The sequence below is a fragment of the Strix aluco genome, chromosome 14 (genome assembly GCF_031877795.1).
Source record: "Strix aluco isolate bStrAlu1 chromosome 14, bStrAlu1.hap1, whole genome shotgun sequence".
NCBI classification, from domain to species: domain Eukaryota; kingdom Metazoa; phylum Chordata; class Aves; order Strigiformes; family Strigidae; genus Strix; species Strix aluco.
In genome coordinates this window covers 20,239,373-20,260,795 of record NC_133944.1, presented here as the reverse complement: position 1 = coordinate 20,260,795, position 21,423 = coordinate 20,239,373, and the positions used below count along the sequence as shown (strand labels likewise).

The following is a 21,423-nucleotide window of genomic DNA, read 5'->3' as shown; positions in this document are numbered from 1 at the left end:
AGAATTGAATATTGTAATTTTCATATGTGGCTTTCTTTTTTTCTCTGTAAGGTTTACAAAGCAACTGGGGAAGAATTCTTAAAAATTGCAGGAGGTAAGTGATGCTGGAGTTCAGTGTAATTACTGAAGTTCATAGGAGAGTTGTAGTTAAGTTGGTTGTTTTTTTTTTTTTCTTTTTTTTGGGCTGAGCACACAAATGGATAATACAGTAGCTTTTCCTGTTTTGCCTTCCAAGAATACTTGACCCTTCAAGTTCTGGTTTCATGTAGTTGAAGTTGAGCTATGAGCATTTGGGCTGTGATGTTCACAGGCAGGTATTGTTGTCTGGGAGGAAGATGAGCCGTTGCAGTGGAAGCATCTGTGTATCTTGTTATAAATTCGTGCTAATCTCATCTTTGTTCCAATTTCATTAAAACAGGAAACCCTTTCAGGGTAAGGGGGTTTAACTTAAAAATGGATTACTGGGAGTTAGTAGTGTTTTGGGTCTTCTGCGGGTTTGTTGCTAGCTACTTACCTCCTGTGTTGCTCCCTAATGCTTTGTTGCTCCTGTGTCCCATGGAATTGACTGACCAGCATGAGTGTATGTTGTTGGCTGACCGTATGTTGTTTTCTTTCCACCAGGCACCTCCAATGAAGTGGCCCAGTTCTTATCTAAGGAGAATCAAGTTATCATCCGGATGAGAGGCCTTCCATTCACTGCTACTCAGGAGGATGTCTTGGGCTTCCTGGGGCCAGAGTGCCCAGTCACAGGAGGGAAAGAGGGACTTCTCTTTGTCAAGTACCCAGATGGCAGGCCCACAGGAGATGCATTTGTGTTATTTTCCTGTGAAGAATATGCACAGAATGCACTTAAAAAGCACAAAGAAATACTTGGAAAACGTTACATTGAACTCTTCAGGAGCACAGCAGCAGAAGTCCAACAGGTTGTAACTATTGGCTGAGACTCAAAACTTAACAGTTAAAACATTTCTTCTAACACTTGCACACAGTATGTTGTAGACAACCATGAAAGTCTATTATATTAAAGATGTCAAGTTCTAGAAAGGGCATTATGTGCTTCCTGATTGTCATGGAAAATTGCACAGCATTGTTTTTTGGTTTTTACTGTCGCTGTTTGTTTGGGGTTTTTTTAACATCCCTCAGATTGTAAAGTAAAAATCATTGGATAATTTTTTTCTATTTAAAGGCTTAATGAAATTGCAAAAATAATTTTAAAAATACACTAGACTGATAGTATTGTAGTAACGTTTCTTGAAAATCTGCAGTGTTGTCTTTAAATTCTGGTCTCCATGTACAGAATTTCTAACATTAAATCCAAGTCTGGATGCAGTAAGACAGATTTTCCTACAACTGCTTTATTGGAAAGTAAGAATTACCAGGATGTATCTGATTTTTGGTGAAACAACATGAAATGTCTGTTTTCCTAAGATAATGTTTCACTTTTTTCTCCCTGTCCTTCACCAGTTCCTATTATCTTCTTAAATTGGTAAAACCATTTAATTTTGACACTAGCAACTCAAGCCTGTGAAAAACATCACATACTGCATTTTTTTTTTCCTGCCTGACACAAAATATTTCTAGACTGATAATGTCAAAAGGAACCATTATAATATTTGATCTGGTCTGTGCATAACTGCTGGCTATAAAAACTTAATACAGTTACTGTTTCAATGTATGTGACAGGAGAAGTCTTTTACATAGAAGGGATGGGGCAAGGGAAAGACTATCCATACTTGTAGACCTGCCATTTACCCATAGTACTGTGACATGGTGATTAGAAGAGCCATGAATCTGATATATAAGTTGCGAAGACTAAGTGAAATGGCATGGTGAGATTTATTCCCCCCTCCCCACCCCCCCCACCCCCCTCCACCCCCTTAGTTCTGCTCCCTAGAAAGAATGAAGCTATGACCTCTAAGAGCAAAACCACTCTGTCACAGTGACCAAGTCTTTGCTTTCATTTTTGTTAGGGAAACCTAGATAAAACGCACTTGTCCGTCCTTCTTCCTCTATGACAGCTGCCTAGGGTGACACCCTAATTTTTTTGCTGCTTGAGCAAGAGATGATTTTTTTAGGGACTTACAGGCTCCTTGTTTGAGTAAAGTCAGCTCTCATCTACTTGGTGTTAATACAAAGTAATTACAAACTCTATACCCACTGAGGGAGAAGATTTCTGACCTAAAGGTGCTACAAGTAGATTCCTGAAAAAAAGGCATGTGTTGAAACAAACTCTAGAGGTTGAAACATTATTGACAAAACTAAACCTTTGTAACCTCTCTTTTGGTACCTCTTTCAGTGGAATGTGTTTCTTTGTTTCTGATAATCATTGTTAAATGTTTTTCAGCAGTAGGCCCCAACAGCAAGTTACGTTCCCTTTGTCATTTAGAAGGAGTCAAGAAAAAATAAAACGTTGAGATCAAGGTCCCCTATAGTTGTTACCTTTTTTTGTTTTGTTTTTTTCTTCTTCCAGAAAATCTGTACTTGGAGATGAGCACTCAGGTTAAAACAGAAACACCTTCACTTAATCAGTCAGGTTTTATGAAGGAATTAGAGCTGGTGTTTTTACTTACTAGTTATTTCAGGTCTTAGTTCTTTTAAAATGGCTGTCTTTAATTTACCCTAATTTAAGTAAGAACTGTATGTGACAATGTAGGTTTATTAGCACAAATGTGGTTTTCAAAAGTTCCTTTTTGAGATATTCTAAAATGAACTGTAATCCGCTTTTAACTTTTTTATAATGAGAATAGAAAGGTCTGTTATTAGGGTCTAGCAAACTAAATTTGTAATACCTCCTCTTTCCCCTTCTGAGTTTGAAACTCTCAAATGCCTAACAGGAACTATCTGCAATCCTTTGGTTTAAGAAGGTATTTTTCTCTGATGTTGGAAGTGGATTTATTTAAATGTGTGAAAATAGTATTGTGAGAATTGATTTGTGCTCAAATAGATGATGTGTAAATCTCTTATCAGTGTGTTTTTTTGCCAACAGGTACTTAATCGATATATGTCAACACCCCTTATTCCCACTCTCCCAACTCCCATCATTCCTGTCATACCCCCACCATATACCATTGCCACGGGAAGCATACGTGACTGTGTCCGGCTCAGAGGTCTTCCTTACACTGCTGGCATTGATGACATCCTGGAATTTATGGGAGACGCCACAGCTGATATCAAGCCCCATGGAGTTCACATGGTCCTTAATCAACAGGTAGCAGGATTTTGCACGGGAGGGCTAACTGTCCAGTGATTGAACAGGGTTAGAAGTCAGGGTAGCTTACCTGTTCTTGGCTGTGCTTTAGGTCTTCTATAACCTTGAGAAGATGCTATGTTCTGTTTGCCTGTCTCTTCCTTCCTTCTTTTCATTTCTCCTCCACTTTTACGTACACACTTGCTTTTGTTTCTATATATGTGTACATAAGACTGGGGAGGATGAAGCTTCTTCTTTTAATGATAGCTTTATCCTGGAGACTGTCTTAAATAGTCCCTTATGTTGCAGTCACATGCTGGAAACACACAAGATAGAAATGTCTCATGTTAGATGGCATAGCTGCTCTGTCAGCTTCAGGGTTTCTGCTCAATGGTAGCTGTGTTGTTTGAGTAGTGTTTGTGGGAAAAATGAGGTTTTCTAACTTGACTGGAGACTTCTCAGGCTTTAAAGGAAGTTGATAATTAAAAATTGTGTTTTGGCTATATTTTGATGACATAATCATAGGGATATTTTTTCCCTGTTGTCTTGTGTTAAACTATTAGCCACAGAATTACTGAGAGAAGAAAACAAATAAGAGATCTACTATATTTGTCTTGCTTTTTTGTTAAGAAAGTTTTTTTAATATTTTATACATACAGCAACGTCTGTCAGGTTGAAGAAAATCAGACCTGGAAATCAATTTTTAATGTAGCTATGGACTTTACTAAAGCATGTCTGAAGCTTTTTACTGTTGTACTATTACCTAAAAAGTAGTTACAGGGAAGGCAAAGCCAGACTCTTCCTAGAGCTTCACAACAAAAGAATAAGAGACAGTGTTAATAAATTGCATCAAGGAAAATTCCAATTGGGTGAAAAGGAAAAGAAAAAAAAAAGTCACAATGAGAAATTAGTTAAGCACCCAGACAGGTTCCCAGAGATGCTGTGGAATCTCCACCCCTGGACATACCTACATTTCAAGTGGAAAAGGCCATGAATGGCCTGATGTAACTTGAAAATTAGCCCTGCTTTGAACAGTGTTTGGATTAGAGGCCTCCAAAATTTGCTTCTATGCTAAATTATTCTCTCTTTCTACAGAAAGTGGAAGTAGTGTTGTGTTAACTGGGCGCTGGTTACATGAGTCTTGCCTTTCTGCTTCTAAAAATAGTTGTCGAATTACTAGTCATTGGTGCCAGATGAGGAAGAACAATACAGAGTTTCAATAGACATTTGATCTTAGTACTTTCTGCATTTCTTGTGCTCTGGGTGTTTTAATAACAGATTGATTTATGATTATTTCCCCCCCCTCCCCTAGGGACGACCATCAGGTGATGCTTTTATCCAAATGAAATCTGCTGACAAAGCCTTTATGGTGGCTCAAAAATGTCACAAAAAAATGATGAAGGACCGTTACGTGGAAGTATTCCAGTGTTCAGGAGAGGAGATGAACTTTGTTTTAATGGGTGGCACTTTAAATCGTAGTGGCTTATCCCCACCGCCATGTAAGTTACCATGTAAGTCTCCAATTCTTCTGCTCTCTGCTGCTAAAGGCTGATATGTGGTAGGTGCTGAAGCTTTGTGGCCTTTCACCTTTTGACTTGGGTTTTGCCATGATCAATAATCATCCATCTGTATACATGCTGAGATTGGAATTGTTCCCCTTGGGCAATAATGGGACTGATCAGAGGCATTTTTATTGTGTTTTCGGTGGTGAGTAGAGGGCAGCAAGGCCTTGCCAGTGAAATTGTTGCACACTTTGCTTTTTATGGGTGTACTGTTCTTCTGAGCTCTGCGGTAGACTTGCCTGTAGTGAAACCTACTTGGAATTAGAGGGATTTTTAAAAGGGGGAGAAATTCTGTATTCTAGCTGCCAATGAGTGCTCTTGCTATCTTGCCTTAGAGCATTGAGAAGGTACTCTATGGGCTTGTATTTGAAGGAAAACTCTGGGATGATATGATAACAGACCATAGAGTGGTGAAGTTGGATGGATTTTTTTATTTATTTGTTTTATTGAAGATTACCATGAACCTTATTGTGGAACTATAATGGAACTTTACTGTACCATTCTAATTAGTCTCACTATCAAATCACAAAGCAGATAACAATGTGTAATTGCAAAATAATAAAAAGCTGCCAAATATAGTATATAAAAACAATTTGACTGCACACCAAGCCAAGCTTAATGTTACTATACAAATCAGGTATTTGTTCATCAAAATGCATCAGACTAGTGATTTAGTAGGGTATTCTTTTTTCCATTTGCTATATCCTAAAAACACTTTTTGAAGTTGCAGGAGGCTTATACATGAAGACTCATGGTCAGCAGTTGTGGATGCCCATGTGTAGCTAATATTATGGTATTTGTCCCACAGAGTACAACTTCTGTTAGAAAGAACAAAGGGTGTGTTGGTGTGCACGCCTGCTTTCTCTATGCACATGGCTTTATGCTTTCTTTGAATAACTCTGAAGTTCCCTACTTTCCATTTACATATGGACAAGGCTGCTCAGCTCTAAGAGTTGTGAACTGTTAAGAATTGCTCATTTCAAATCCCCAGTTGTCATTCATGGTGATGTAGCAGGGGTCTCCAGGGGAGAGGCTAGAGAGCAGTCTTTGCACAAGTCTTCATTAATCATGCCCAGATGGTATTAATCACATTGGGATGAATAATTCCTTTCCTATAGCAGAGATCTCCATTCTGATTGGTTTTTGTTGCTGTGTCTCGGTTCGTTTTTAGGTCTTTCTCCACCAGCTTATGCTGCTTTCCAAACAGCAGCTGTGATCCCAGCAGAGGCAGCGCTTTACCAGCCACAAGCCCTCCTGCCAACCACCAGGACTCCCCAGGCCTCTGCGGCTGCTCCTCCAACTGTCACCTACTACCCAGCTCAGGCAGCTCAGCTTTATATGAATTACACAGCTTACTATCCCAGGTAACCCCTAGGCTTAGCTGCTTCTTTTGACACTTCATCTCAGTGGAGCAGGCAACTGTGTGGTCACCTGTGAACAGCTCTTAAATTTGTACTTCTGGTGTAGATAATCCTGGGAACTTGATGTTCATCAGCAGAGGCAGTAGCCATTTTAACTGATTCTTTGTGGCCTTGTAATGAAGTTTGGCTTTGCTGTAGGTTCGCTGTAGGTTCTGTTTGAATCTCATGGTAATGTTGGTCTAATATTTAACAGTGTTTTTGGCACTGGGGCAATGTCATCAAGGCGGTTCTGTTTCTTGTCCGGGTAAGGAGCTGTGTCAATACATGCCTCTACCCTCATCCCTTAGTTTGTTCTTGTACTTACAAGACTTTCCATACTGAAAGACTCATCATCAGTGTGTAGTAGGTTTGATTTCCTATATCAGAGAGACCAAAGGACGCTTTACGTGTGTAAGCAAACCAGAAGATCTCCACCTTTTCCCTTCCCATAGATGGTATCAACATGGCTCACTGATACTTGGGTCCATGAGAAATAGCTTGTTCATTGATAGTTCCTAGGCTTGTGACACTTACTAGCCTGAGTATCTTGTAAGTTGCTAGCCAGGCCCTGACCAGAGATGCTACTTTACTCACTGTTTTGTGGTTCAGAAGTACCAAATTTTGGTCCTTCCCTGCTTTTCATACTACGATCCCACCCCTCCCCTTTTTTTCTTTTATGGTTTTATTAACAATCTTAGAACAATTCATCTGCAGCTACTGTTTTTCTCCTCTCCTGTAAAGTAACAAATGCCACTCTTTATGTCTTCAATTACAAATGTTTAGTTATTTTCCTTTCCCTCCCTTCTTTAGAAATAAATTATCAGATGCTGAAGAGATGAAGAAGGTCCACAAAGCAGTCTACATCAGGGCCGCTTGCTTTTCTGTGGGTTTTGGGCTTACTCTCAAATCTAAATTTTCAGTTTCATCTCTGCCTATTCTGAGTACTAAAACCAGTTACTGGTTTTCATAACAATTTTGCCCCTCTTTCTCTTTCAGTCCTCCAGTATCCCCTACCACGGTGGGGTATATTGCAGCTCCTCCAGGAGCTGTAGCCGCTGCTGCCACTGCCACCCACACTCCGATTCTGCCCCAGCCTGGAGCATTAGTCCGTATGCAGGGCTTGCCGTACAACACAGGAATGAAGGAGATACTCAGTTTCTTCCAGGGGTACCAGGTTAGTATGCAGTCCCTTTCCTTGATATTATATTTGGACCTCCAAGTAATGATCACTGGGGATCAAACTGAGCAAGTGAGTGCTTTTGGAAACTGCTGATCACTGTGCAAGCTCCATGTTGTATATTTAACTGGCAGATCAAAGTGTAATATACAATTTGCCTAATTTCTCATATAATAAACATATCCTAATTTGAATGCAGTGATTTAGTGTCTAGGGTTAGGGTTTGACATGGGGCTATGAAGGGGCCGCCAGAGAAGGGTGAGGGCTGCCAAAGGCTTTCAGTCCTGGCCGCTTTTTGGTGGGAGCCCTAGGTAGGGTCAGTGTTTGACCTTCAAGACTTAAGTGTTAAAGTTGGCTGAGAGCAAATTTCTAGTACAAAAGGCTGTGACCTAGGTGTGATGACTTGCTTGCAAATGGAGAGACTTGCTTGCAAAAGAAAAGAAACAGATGCCTCCGTCAGACACCCTTTCAAGGACTAATTATTTCGGTTACAGGCAGGAACATTCTTCATGGAAACTGCATTACATTGCAACCTAAAGGAAAACTATTTTCCAAACTATTTTATACTGATAACAAATATTCAACGTGTTAGAGGTAACTTCTGTACTGATTCAATGCTCTTATCAGTGAGTAAACAGAAACTTATCTTCTTGAGGAACATTTTTTTAAAAAATGGCACCATGTACAAATGCTTTTTTCTAGCAGCACTTGAATTTGTGGAATGGGTCTTTCCATGTCTTCTGCCTTTAATCTCAGAGGATGTTGTATTTATATCCATGTTTTTCATCACATGTTTGCTAAAAGGAAAGAGAATTGAATATGGTATATTCTGGTGAGTATTTAGTTTCTGCAGATAACGGCACTTACACAAATACCAAGTCTGCCCTTTTGGTCCTACTCGGAAGTCCTGACTTAAAATCCTCTTTGTGGATCTCAAACCACTATTTCAAGTGATATGTGTGAAAAGAAAACAATTTTTGCACGTTTGTCCTTCAAAATTATGTCAGTTGGATAGCAGTGGTATTGCTAAAGGGTAAGATGCAGATTTTAATGCATAGCAGCAGTTAATACAGAACATTCAGGCATGGTATGTTTTCTTTTTTTTTTCTTTAAGATTCTTAAAGGATAGTGGGCTTTATAGAGCCAGATGTCTGCTATGTAAACAAATGTAGACTGAGAACGGATGTTTAAATGTCTTATGTTCCAAGTGTTAATTATTTGGAAGATACAAGTGCTCTCTACATGTTGTGGCTTCTTTTCAAATGTTACATTCATGTTTGAATGTTTCACATATTTCATTTGTCAGTGGAAAAATATGAAGGTTAGCTTATTAAAAGTGTGACGAATTTTGACAAACATTCAAAAGAAACTAAATGTCATTGTATTTTAGGACTTTTTTTTCAACAGATATTTCCAGACTTCAAACCAAATTCAGTTACCTGTGGCTTTTATGATTTCCAGATAAACAGTAGTAATCATTCATCTGTCACTTAGCCATTGATACTTGACCTTTTTCTCCCCACCCCCACCCCCCACCCCCCCCAACTGATTGGGGGTTTTGGTGGATCAATGGTGGGTGTATTAAAACCTTAAGTGAGGAAGCCTATTTTCTAAATTGAAATTCAGCTAGAAGTGTAAGTGCACCATTGTGACCTGAACCTGTCTGTGCATGGAACAGGTCAGTGAGAATGTCTAGTAGCTCTGTCTTCCACTAAATCTTCAGTTTAGTGAATCTGGACTTTGGGTCTAGTGCTGAATTTGCCCTTTTCCTTGTTTCTACCCTTGGAGAGCAGTTCATAGTGTTTGTATTGCACAATTAAATGTTTCAAATGAATAGAAATTTTGCCACAAGGTGAAAAGTATGCTCTTTTTCTGCAACCTCCTGTCATCATCAGTTACTGTTATTAAATTGGTCACCTCTTTGATTTCTTTAGAAGGTGTTGTCCAATGAAATCGGGTTCAATATCTTATAAAGGAGCCAAGGAATTATTTTGAGTTGTTCTTGGAATCCCACATGTGGTAATGCTAGTTTTATACTTGCTCATTCCTTTAGGGGGAAAAAAGAGGTGGTAACTTACTGTATTGGGACAATATTATGTCACTGGAGCAATAACTAATCTTTTTTCTTTTTTTCCTCCCCTTTCCTCTCTCCTACGTTATTTTTTTTTCATTTTCTGCCGCTGCCCAAGGATTTATTGCACGATGCTTCTGCTCGTTTATAAAGTGAGCCCCTAATAATTGTCAGTGGTTTGGGCATGGTTTTAATCTCTATAACTATTTGATGTTGGTATTCAATGGGCTTCAATGTTGGTATTCTGGGAACCAGATCGGAGATGCTGAGATTGAAGGGTGATTTTTGTCTTTGTATGTCCTTGTCTGAAAGGAACAGGTTTTAAAGTTTTAGTTCTTGCTTTACTCTCTTCTGTTTTCTTCTTCAGTCTTCATGGGCTCTGTATATTGCATGTATGCACATGTTGCTGCTTAAGTGAAAGCACCTTTCATACCAGACCTGCCTCTTAAGAGATAGACTTTGCTTATCATGGGCTTCAACAAGCTGGTCTCAACATCAGTACATGCTTCGGATAATAAATAATGTAAAAATCTGTAGATCAGCTTTTTAATTTTAATTTAATTTTATCAGCGCTAGCCTCTTGTTTAGTGGTTTGGTAGCTTGACTGCTTCTTGTAGTTCTGCTTTCTTGTTGTTGAAAATTCTTTCCAGCTTGCACGTGTTTAATGTATCTTGCATTAAACAACCTTGAAAAACCTGTGAAGAATTTTGATAGTACATCTTGGAGATGGTAATTTTCCCCATCACCTTTCTGTGTAATAGTATAGTGTACTGTAATCTTCAAAGAACTAATATTAGTACTCTCTGATTCAGTAATTCATGTTCAACTGCTTTTTAGTTGTACTGTAATGTAACAGGGCCATCAATTTGACTCCAATCATATACTGGATATATAGCTAAAGGATACTTAAAACAAGAACAACAAAAATCAAAACAACCAAAACCATAACAATAGAAGACCCCACCATACAATTCAGATAGGACAAGGGGATGACAGTAGTTACTCTGACAGGTGCTAAAGCACCAGCTGCTCAGCAGATGGTGGTGTTTGGGCATTACGTTGCAGTAAGGGATCTATGGATGTTTACAGGAAACTTTCCTTATAATTTGAAAAATATGTGATTGTGAAGAGACCCTTCTAGAATTAAGAAAAATAATTAGTATTTCAGATCCTATAGGGAATATTTGAGGAAGAAGTGGTGCAAAACTAGTAATTACATGCAACAGACAGAGTGTTACTTTAGGCCATCGCTACAGTTGTAGAAGCAGTGAGAGAAATCAAGTAAACAAGGAACAGATTTAGTAGTTGAGTGATGGAGTTACATGAAGTTGTTTGTGCATACGAGAACAAAATTTTTCACTAAAAAGTATTTTTCATTATTTACTGGTTAAATCCTCTACGGATTTCACTCTTTAACCACTAAATGAATCAATGAGAAATATTTCTAGTGTCCAAATAATGACCACTTTTTTTTTTTTTTTTGCTTCTTATGAGAATGCAGGGTTATTGCTAACATTGACAGAGTTGGTATTCTGGTAAGAATTAGGTTTATGTACAAGTAGATGCAATTTAACTGTGCCTATGGTTTTAGCTGACCAAAAGCTAGTTTACAACTGTTTTCTTATTTAGGAATCAGCATGCATTTAGCAGTAGCTGCCCAGTTTCTTAGAGGTTGGCATGAATGTAAAGTGAATTCATGTCTGCCTGAAAGACTGTGTGGATTAGTTCTTGGAAAGCAGACTTGCTATTTAGGTGTATGTTTCATTGAGGACTAGTAAAAAAATAAACTAGAAGACAACCAAGATTTAGGGGCTGTGATTACCACCTGAGCTTTATTTAAAGCCTCCTGAATTTGCTGAAAAGAGCAGGATGGAAACGTAGGAACTTCTTTGTGTGCATCTCTTAAGCTTCTCCTACATAAAAACAAATAGTATTCTTTAAACCTGTGCTGGTCTTAGGTGCCCTTTATCTGCAGCTGAAAAGAGCTTTTGCAGTATATTAATCCTCCCAAGTCTTCAGAGACCCGGAATTCAAGGCTCATTGTTGGGGGGGAGGAGGGTGGCTTATGCTTAAAACAGTAGTAAGGAAGTGAGGGGAAGTGGATGGATGGCTAAATTCCAAGGGCATTAACAACATTTCTCTCTTGTATCAGGACAGCGGGCTTCATTGTTACTGACTTTTTAGGGATTAGGTTTTTTCTCTGAAATGCATGCTTGAACAAAGAAGTATTCTCTATTTCCTATGGGTTTCTTTTGAAATCTGACACTTTGTAGTCTGAGAGGGATACCCCCTCATCTGTGTGCCTGTTCTAGGCATAGCACCTTCTGACTAGGGAAGGGAGAGAGGATCTGGTAGAGGAAGAATTCCCACTTACTGGTATTTAAAGTAATCTGGCAATATAGACATTATTATATGCTCACCCCCATGCACTTGGAATAGAGTATGCTGTTTGTTTTGCTTTATTCCTAAACTTATCTTCCACCTGGAAATGTTGCCTGTGTGGAGAAAGCATCTGTGAGACTGAGTCTAGTAAATTAGTAGTTACTGTTTCTGTCTGTTGCCTCCCATGCTTGAAGCAAGAGACTAAGTGGCACCATCTTCAAACTGTGTTTTTGAGAACAGGTATTACATGTTTCACTATCTGTTCCACAGAGCATTCAGGTGATTGTCAGTGCTTGTATCGGCACTCTTCAGGTACAGTTGATAGACTTTAGTGGCAAAGCCAGTTTAGGGTATTTCTCCGGACTCTTGTGCCGAAGGTTGTAGTTACCTAGTCATCAAATCTGATTTGTTCCAGACTTACTGTTTCTAGACTTTTTTCCAAAGTCCGAGAGCTGGATTTCTTCCCTTCGGGAACTGTTCTGTGGTAGAGTTTATGAGTAGTTTAGGCTAGAATTGGAGCTGCAATCATGAAGTGACCATTTTGCCTGTGATGTTTTTCTCTTCTTTCATTTCCCCTGCTTTTTTTTTTTCTTTTCCCCAGTTGGGGCATGTCTAAATATACTTTCCAATTTTAATTTTGTTTTTAGTAAGGGATTTTTTTTTTTCCTCTGGATTGCTTTGCATATGCTGTTTTTAGACTGATCTTTGAATGTCCACTGTAGGAACTGCAAAAATGAAATGGAAATCAATGTCTCACTGGTTAGTGACCTGGTTAAATCTGTGCACAGTCTGTGAGGGGACAAGAACAGTCCCATATTCCCCTCAACATAGCAGGTATTTCTGAAAGAAATAAAATAGCTCGAAGAAAAAAAAAAAAAACAAAAACCAAAAACATGTACAAGGAGAGAGTGTAGTATGTTAACTCTATTAACCAGTCTGTCTCTGATTCCTATCTTAAAAAACTTTGCACTGTAATAAGCATAGCAGATAGTCTGTCTGGAGGTAATTGTTGGTCAGAAATGGTCATATCCTTTAGGAGAGAGGAATTAGTGTTATTTAATATACGTCTGTCATTTATAATCTATTGTATTATGTTATTTAATATTATAATAAGAGTTATTTAATATACATGAGTTGAAATATCTCTACCATTTCAAATGTTAATACCTAGAAAGGTATTTACCTTACAAGTGTAAGGTAAACTGCTGATTCTGTAAAGAAGCAACATGTCCTTCAGGAAACATCATTTTGCCATTATTGACAGAAGTCCCCACTGTCACAGGGGAGATAACAACGAGAAGAATGTAGGGAACAGAAAACACCATTCTTCACTATTCAGTGCAATCTCTGTTCCAGTTAGCTGTGGTTTTTTTCCCAATATATATGCATATTCTTCCTGCCCTCCTGCAGCCTGCTGTAGAGCTAATCATAGACCCCAGAATCTTCTTTAGTAACCACTTGCAAAGGTTCTGTTTTGCTTCCTTCTCCTAGGTTATGTTCTAAATGCAAACCTTATCCCATATCTAGTTTCCATATTTAGTTTCCACTCTTCTTGATCCTAGCTCCCACCTCTGATCACTGGAAGTAGTCAGTATAGCCGCAGAGCATGTGCTTAACGTCTGAGGCTGACTTTTCTAATGGAGCTCTTCATTTAATGATGGTATTCCATGCGATCTTCCTTACTAGATAGACTAAGCTAGACTTTATGATGGCTGCTTCACGGGGAAAAGAGAAATTGTTTTATTGTCTGAATTCTTTCCTGCATTCTCCTTCAGTCATTCTAGGAAATAGGACTCCCCTGTTCATCACCTATGAGCATGTGAGAGTATCCAATTTAATAGGGTGAGATGAAGAAAAACTTTAATAGAGATTGTGTTTCATAGATAAGTAATGGCTTAAAAAGCAAGATTTTCTATTGCATCATTCCAGTAAGCCACTATATTTTAATGCTACTGTTGACATACTGAGAGTAAGTGGAAGCCCTGGGTGAGAAAGAATCACAGAATCTTTTAGGTTGGAAGGCAAGTCCAACCCCCCAAGATTTGTGAGCTCAAAGGGAGGAGGGAACAAGGCAGCAGCTCTGAGGAAAGAGGCTGTGTTTCAGTTCAGGGAAGGGTGGGAATGAGATGATAGCGGGGTAAGAGGCTGGTAGTGGAGGCACTAACAGTGTGGTCTGCTTTTAATTTTATTTCACTTAAATTTAAGCGGAACTATTGCAGTATTTGGTAACTTTTTACTAGTTATTTGTTTGTTAAGTGTAGGTATTTGAAAATACAATGTGATGTTTCATATTGTCTCAGTATTATCGTACTGTCTCAGGTCTCAATAACATTTATACAGGAAACAAACTTGCTAGAATCTAGCTCAGTGAACTTGCAGCTCGTTATACTGGGGGGTTAAATTACTAGGTGGTATTTTTCAAATATAAATGGAAGCAGAATTTGGCCTACTGCATTGCAGGTGAAGCTAGTAAAAATGTATTGTCATTTTGAGCAATGAGTTTATAGGCTTACCCTCAGCTTTGCTCTGGTTGTCCTGCATGATTGGATGTTTTTGTTTTGTTCTTATGGGTTTCTGAAATGCAGAGAAAATCAGAAGTATTCATGATCGTGTGCTTCCTCAGACAAGTTAGGGTAGTTTCCATTTCATTTACAGGGAATAAGAATTCCCCCGCTTTATTTCCTAGCTTGGTTTGCAGTACTACTTTTTGAAATGTGTAAGTCGCGGAAGAGTTCACTGTTCCACAACTTCTGTTTTAATTAACTGCAGCCTCTTACTTATCTTTCTTGTAATTAGAAGTTGCTTCTATTGCTAGGTATGTCGATTCTTTCTTTCTTTCTTTCTTTAGGCCTAGGCCTAAGCTCTGACAACTTTGACATTTCTGCACAGGGTAGTTTTCCCACTGTCATGTTTTCTGCAGTTTTTATGCATTTCAAATGTAACCTTTTAAACACTGTCCCCCACAAGAGACATACTGTACATCTACTGATAATCTAAAGTATGTACTATCTTGAGACATTCCTTCCAAAGAGTAAACTTATATTTTGTAGACTTGTTTCAAGGGCAGGTCTGGGAGCTGATAAATCTAATATTTGCACGGTCTGGTTGCCCTGGCAGAGACTATCTAGAAAATACTTCTTATATTTGTCTTTTACTTAATGGCATGGGTCTAGATGTGAAGGTGGCTAGAATTCAGTAGTAAAAATTCTGGGAGGTTCTTTTCTTTTATGTTCTCTGGGATCTTGGTTATTGTTTTCCGTGGAAGGTGTGTACTGTGATGGTTGTTTTTTTCCTTTTCAACTTCACTTTGGATGGATACAATGTGTCCTGTATGCCCAAATAGAACACCTTTTTCTCCCTAAGCTGGCAGGAGACTTTTTATATTATAGAAATATCAAAGGAAGGCAGCATAGTATGTCTACCTTGTGTGCATTTGGCAATCCTCTAAAACATTAGTGTGAAACAGACATTTTGGGGGAGACAGGAAACTCTGCTTGCCACTGAAAGTATATTCTATAACCTGGGTTATGCTAAACATTTTGTGTTCTGGATTACAGGAGCTGCTCCAGTAGGCTTTGTAGCATGTGCAGGAATGCTCAGTCCCTTTCCAGGATATGTAATTTGGAAAGATTATGAGATAGATACAAAACAATGTTGCATATTCCCCAAGATCTGTGTGCTGATTTATAGATTTCATATTTGTACCAGGCCCTCCAGTAGCATGCATGATTGCTGTTCAGATTCAGGATCCCAGATAGTTCTTGGATCTGATTCACATGTGGGGTTTTTGTTTTAATTTATTGGTGTGACTGTACTTGTACGGTCACTATTTTTATTTTCATGTTCTTCTACTACAAATGTATCGTAATGCAGTTACACTGTGTAGCTTATTTCTTTTTCCTATATGGGAATATACTATACTTATAAATGCTATTTGATCTTTTAAGTGCATTCATGCTGGGACACAGCATTTCTTTAACTACACTGATGTAGTTTATATAATGCAAGTATTATATGCAGCTAAAGTGTTTATCACTCTACCCTAGAGAAGCTGCAGTTTATTTCCATGACTGTATAAAAGATCTGAATGAGATTCCTACACTTCTAATCCCCCACTTCAGTATGCACGCTGGAGGATGCTCATCTTTCTTAGTGAGAGTCATTACTGGAAGCATGATTATGCAATCTTCAGAGTTTTGTTACCTGATGCTGCTGTCTCATGAGTAGAAGGAAAAAAGGAGCACTTCATGGTCTGAACTATTTCCCTTCCTTGATAAGGAACAGTTCAAATACACAGTTTAGAATATTTCCCACATGCATTTACTTGAAATCTGTTTCTACAACCAGTAATTCAGTTGATGTATTTTTTTTTATCTTGCATAAAAATAGCATCTGTCAAATTTACTGTCTCCTGCCAGTTATTATAGCTGATGCTCTTAATTACGGTTGCAAATGATCATCTGTGTGGCTTGCTGTACCAGAACTGTTCCTTCTCTTGCTGATTATCATATATCACACTTGTACTGTAGTATGCACCTGATGACTACAATGGCCTTATTCAGCTGAGCGATCAAGCAAGGAGTGTGTTACAAGCACCGAAAGAGTGGGTCTGTTTGTAACTCTTTGTAACTTCTGAAGAAGGTAAGATGCGACTGGCAGAAACTGGGTCTCCAGTGGTGAATGGGAAGGGAAAGAAGGGCTTGGTGATACAGATGATTTTGCTTATGGCCTTTTCCCCTTCTTAGCTTGTGTTGGGATCCTTGCTTTAATCTTTCTGCTTTTGCCCTATTAAAAAAAAAAAATCAACTAACCTAAGGAAATAGGCCAACTGTGATCTGTAGCTGATGGGATAGCAGTGGTGGAGGTAGTGTGATTGCCTCGTTCTGCTCAGATGGTGTGATAAACTTCCAGAAGCGTTTCATAGTGCTTGTTTCTCATGTGTAGCTTGCAGTCTGATATTTTATTTTTAGCATAGCAGTAGAAGATTTATTTCTTGATATGGCTACAGAGTGCAACAAATGTGTGTGCAAAAACCCTCCAAACTTCTGGCTTTCTCTTTCCTGTATTATATAGCTGTCTGGAGACTAATTTCTCTGTTTCTTGATCTCCCTACTACAATATGAACTATTACTCTTTTTTAGGAGCGGTTTCTTTGGTATAGTGGCTTTCTAATGCAACTGATTAAATTTGCTAATGGTAAACTTCCCTGCATTTTTGGTACTAACACATAATTCTTAAAGAAATTTTGTTGTGACCTATGTGGAGCTCATGATATCCCAATAATACTGGATTTCATTCAAAATGCTACTGATTACTTACAAGGCTTTTTCTCATTTAAAAAAACCCACACAAATCTTTCAGTACAAAAAATGGCAATCAAATACTGTGCCTTGTTAGAATTATCTCCATAGATAAAGCTACCTTCACACAACCACCATCAACTCAGTTGTTTTCAAATTGGTCATTTTCCCATGATACTATTAGATCTGCTAGGGAGAAAATAGACTAGAGAGGCTGCATGGGCTGGGGGTGTACAGAAGAACAACCATTATTACTCTGAGCATTTCCATAGTTATGTGACCTTGGACAATCTGTTTGGCTCCCTTGTTGTACCCAGATTAACTGGAAAACCAGATCAGCGATAGGGTTCTACTATGTATGAGATGGAAGCAGTCTGACTAGAAAATAATTCATGGTGTAGCTCATCTTGAATTCGAAGCAGCCCAAAGTAGTATCATACAGATACCACTGTTTTTAGAATAAAACATCCAGGAAAAAAGACTTGGACAGATTTGAATCTATATTTTAAAAAATACATGTACAGCAAGAAAATCTATTTCTGTCTGTATAAAGAACCTAAAATGAGTGTATCTTACAATGAAATGGAAGGTTTTTATTCAACTCTTTAAATTATGTTGCTTGCAGAACGTGTAGACTTCTCTGCTAACTTTCTATGTAACTCTTATAACATGAATTTCCATATCCTTACACTGGTATTACACCAATTTAAACTACTTTTAAAGCTCTTCTCTGTGCTCAGAGGTCTAACTGTGCACCTGTGTTTCCAGGTGACTGAGTTGCAATATTAAACTTACATTCAGGACTGATAGTAAATGACTTGATCTCATATGGATTAACAGCAAAGAGCTGGTTTAGAGCAGGCCATCTTTTAGCTCAGATTCATGGCTCAACCCAAGCTGTGTACAACTTTATTTTTGAGCACAGTGTTATTCTGAAAGAAACCAAGATTAATCCCAAACATGAACTGGGCTTCAGACATGATGCTTTTTGTTTGTCTTTGAATTTCTTTCTGCATGCTATTTCTTGACTAACTTTAGTTCTGTGAAAAGAAATTATACGAAGTCTGTACTGTCTTATACGTGCTTTTAGTTTCTAAAGTGTAGTGTTGCTTATATCTTAAGAGTACTTCTACTGCCTGCTGAGTGTTTGGGTGAGTGAAGATCTGTCATGTACTTGCTGTATTTTCATATGTTTGGATGTAAAGCTGGTCAGAAACTGCTACTGGTAATAACTTGAGAAGTCTGATACTTCTTGCAGTATACCAGGTGCACAAATTCTACAAAAAGTGAAACCCCTAAATATTTTAACCTTTTATAAATTCATGAGGACTTATGTCACATGAACTTAACTTGAATTGGGTTAATGCTCGTAAAACTGGTTGCTTTTCTGGCATAGACCGTATGTTTTGTCTGACACTGATATCTTCAACATACTAACTTTTGTATGCTGAGCTTTTGATCCTTCAGCCTTTGGTTTTGAAACTTCACTAATTCCTACCCAACAAATAGGGCTTCCAAACTTAGCTTTGGAAGGACTTCCAGCGTGTTATCAGAAATGGCTGGAGTTCCATAAGGCAGACATCTGCTTTAAACTCAGCTTTTAGGAACTGCCTTTTAAGAATTCACAAAGGCAAATGCACTCCAAAGTAAATCAACTCCAACGACTAAATAATCTGATTTGCTATCCTGCTTGTTACTTAGCCTTGTTAAAATTGAACATTTCTTTAATTCAGTTGGACTGCACCAGATTTTACTTTGTTTTACCAATCTTTCTTGCACTATATACCTGTGTTAAGTTCAGCTCATCCTCCCAACATGGAACTCTCATACAGCTCTATAATTTTTTTTTTTAAACTTTGCGTGTGAATATTCACATGCCTTATAGTCTTTGTCACTTGGCCAGTAGTCCACATAGTACAAGAAGTATTCACTGAATGCCTGGACTTTCATGCTGCATTTACCCTTTATTAACATCTAAGTCTGTCTTATGAACCTTTAATCTGAATTACTTCTCTAGAAAAACTTTTGCATGGAGTTATGTCTACATCATTCTGCTCAGCACACCAGCAGAGTAAGAGCTGCTGCTGTTTGCCCAGCTAAAAGCTGAATTCTTCTAATATTTGGTCCCTTCTCCTTCTTCCCATTCTCACATCCAGAATCTTTTCACCACAGACACAGGAGTGGAGTGAACCATATACACAGCATTAAACGCTGCATTTCCAGGTGTGGTCTCTGGTCTTAATAGGTTTTTTCTTTTGTCTTCTCATACCGTTGCAGCTCCATGCAGATTCCATCCTCGTGCTTTACAACTTTAGTGGCCAGCCCAGTGGAGAGGCATTGGTGACTTTTCCAAGCCTGGATCTAGCTAAGAAAGCAGTGGCTGAGAAAAACGGACAGCTCCTGGGAAGCCGCTATGTAGAACTGTACCTGGTCTAACTAAACACTCTTTGGGGGATGGGGAAAGAATGTCGCACTAAACACCGTGCCTTTTGCAAAATAAGAAGTCTTCCCTTGCCATCCAGGCAGCACCAAATGTGCCTTTTCAGCATATAACATGTTGGAATAGAGAGTGGTACATGTCCTGTATTTAATTTGAAAAATGGCGTATCCTATGCCAAAGATAAAGTGAAACCAAAAATTATACAGTTAATTTACTTAATTTCTAATGTACATGTGTAAAAAATAAGCAAACCTGCCCCTGGCATCCAGTTAATTCTGAAGACAATCTAATAGCACTTCAGCTGTCGCAGCCATGGGAGAAACCCGTTCAGTAGCATTTGAAGTGGAAAGCGAAGCTTGAATCATTCAGATTCTTCTGTGTTTAGTTTTAAGAGTTTACACTTGACAAAGTGTCTGGTTTTTGTAGAGTTTAAATGTCTTTAGAAAGGTCGTTTGGAATGCATAGCTTTCCCAGTTCAAAGCGCATAGATCATATTGATTTTTGTTGTTGTTGTTTGTTCTTGACTGGAAAATACCAGGATGCTGGACCCCAAATGCAATTATGCTTTCTCATGTTTTCATTACACATTGTTTTGCAAAAGCCATATTTGTCTTTCTTACCAACGTACTGCTGCCAACTTGTAAAGCAAAAACATAAAACTGGCAAACCCGGAAAAATCCTCCCTGCCCACCCATAACTCCCTGCCCCCAGCCCCAAACTTTTAATCTCTACAGGACAAAAATGGCACATAAACCTGAGTACTAATAAGTTATATTTTTTTATTTAAGCATAATAGCTTTCAGATACTGTATTAAAGATTTTGCTCTAGTTTATGTGCATGCAATTTGTTTACATCTTTAAACTACTTTATTTGTATATTATGAAACAAGATATGTTGAAATCTAAATCCTCTAGTGCATGCTTTTTTCTTTTTCCCTGTGTGTATATATACATAAGCTAGAAGAAGTACTTTTACGTCATGTAGCATGTGTTTAAAATAAGACATCTGCTGTAGAAGCACTAATGACTTTGTTTTTACTGTGCCTTACTTCAAAACCATTCCAAGTGCAATACCAGCAGAGCAAAATGTAATGAATCCTCTTGTGACATGTTCATGGATGTCTGAATTGATCTTTTTTTGTTAGTGTACAATTTGAGTTGTACTTAAACTGAATGATGTATGCTTCTTTATATTACAACAAATAAAAGAGATGCTTACGATGTGTATTGGCTTTTGAAAGTAACTTTGTTTCAATGTATTTTCATGGGGCATCATTCTCTGGTAAATAACCTTTTACTCATTTTTCTTTTTCTCTTAGACTTAGGTATGCATATGTGCCTTGTGTGAGTGGTGTGATTTTTCTTTTTTTTTTTTATGCGCTGGTGAGCCAGAAATATGCGTGATACATATTTCTCTTGTAGTGGAACACTTTATAGGCAATGTGATGTGACTGTTCACATGCTTAGTTCTCTTATTCTGGTGCCAGAGGAAGCAAAGTATTGAACTCGAAATTGTGTTTGTGTTTGGATTTAATTGACCTAATGGGTCACTTGCTTTTCTGTGCAACGCAAAATGCTACATTTATCTCATGATGAAGCAAGACAATCTTTCTGTAGTAAAAAGGAGAGAGGAGGGAGGAATCATATTGAGATAGTAAGGTTTGTTTTGCTCTAGTCAGAAGCATCACCTGCCAGATGCCATTTCATCATTAAACCTGAAGTTTTATTACAATCAGGTGGGACTGGAGGGAAAGCTTTTCAATTATTTTAAAGTGGGACTGTTTGCATTAATCTGTTTCCAAGATTTGTCTGGGTGAAGTTACAAAAAAAAAATAAATCTTTTAAAGTAATTTGAATACTAGAGAGGACTGCACCATTGTAATTTTCACATTGTGCCTTTGAGG

At 38.2% G+C, this 21,423-nt stretch overlaps 1 protein-coding gene across 3 annotated transcripts in view; it reads left to right on the top strand.

Moving 5' to 3' along the window:
* ESRP2 (epithelial splicing regulatory protein 2) overlaps nucleotides 1–20,744 on the top strand; it is a 46,702-nt gene extending 25,958 nt beyond the window's left edge. For 2 of the 3 annotated variants that reach the window (XM_074839885.1, XM_074839884.1), the window contains 8 exons: nucleotides 52–94; nucleotides 622–923; nucleotides 2,987–3,208; nucleotides 4,500–4,698; nucleotides 5,921–6,113; nucleotides 7,146–7,323; nucleotides 16,309–16,420; nucleotides 19,357–19,521. In XM_074839885.1, coding sequence (XP_074695986.1) covers nucleotides 52–94; nucleotides 622–923; nucleotides 2,987–3,208; nucleotides 4,500–4,698; nucleotides 5,921–6,113; nucleotides 7,146–7,323; nucleotides 16,309–16,398 — 1,227 coding nt within the window. In that variant the 3' untranslated portion in view covers nucleotides 16,399–16,420; nucleotides 19,357–19,521. Of the gene's footprint in view, nucleotides 1–51; nucleotides 95–621; nucleotides 924–2,986; nucleotides 3,209–4,499; nucleotides 4,699–5,920; nucleotides 6,114–7,145; nucleotides 7,324–16,308; nucleotides 16,421–19,356 lie in introns of all 3 variants that reach the window. The other variant, XM_074839886.1, reaches the window with a different exon arrangement.
* Nucleotides 20,745–21,423: the final 679 nt, after the last annotated feature.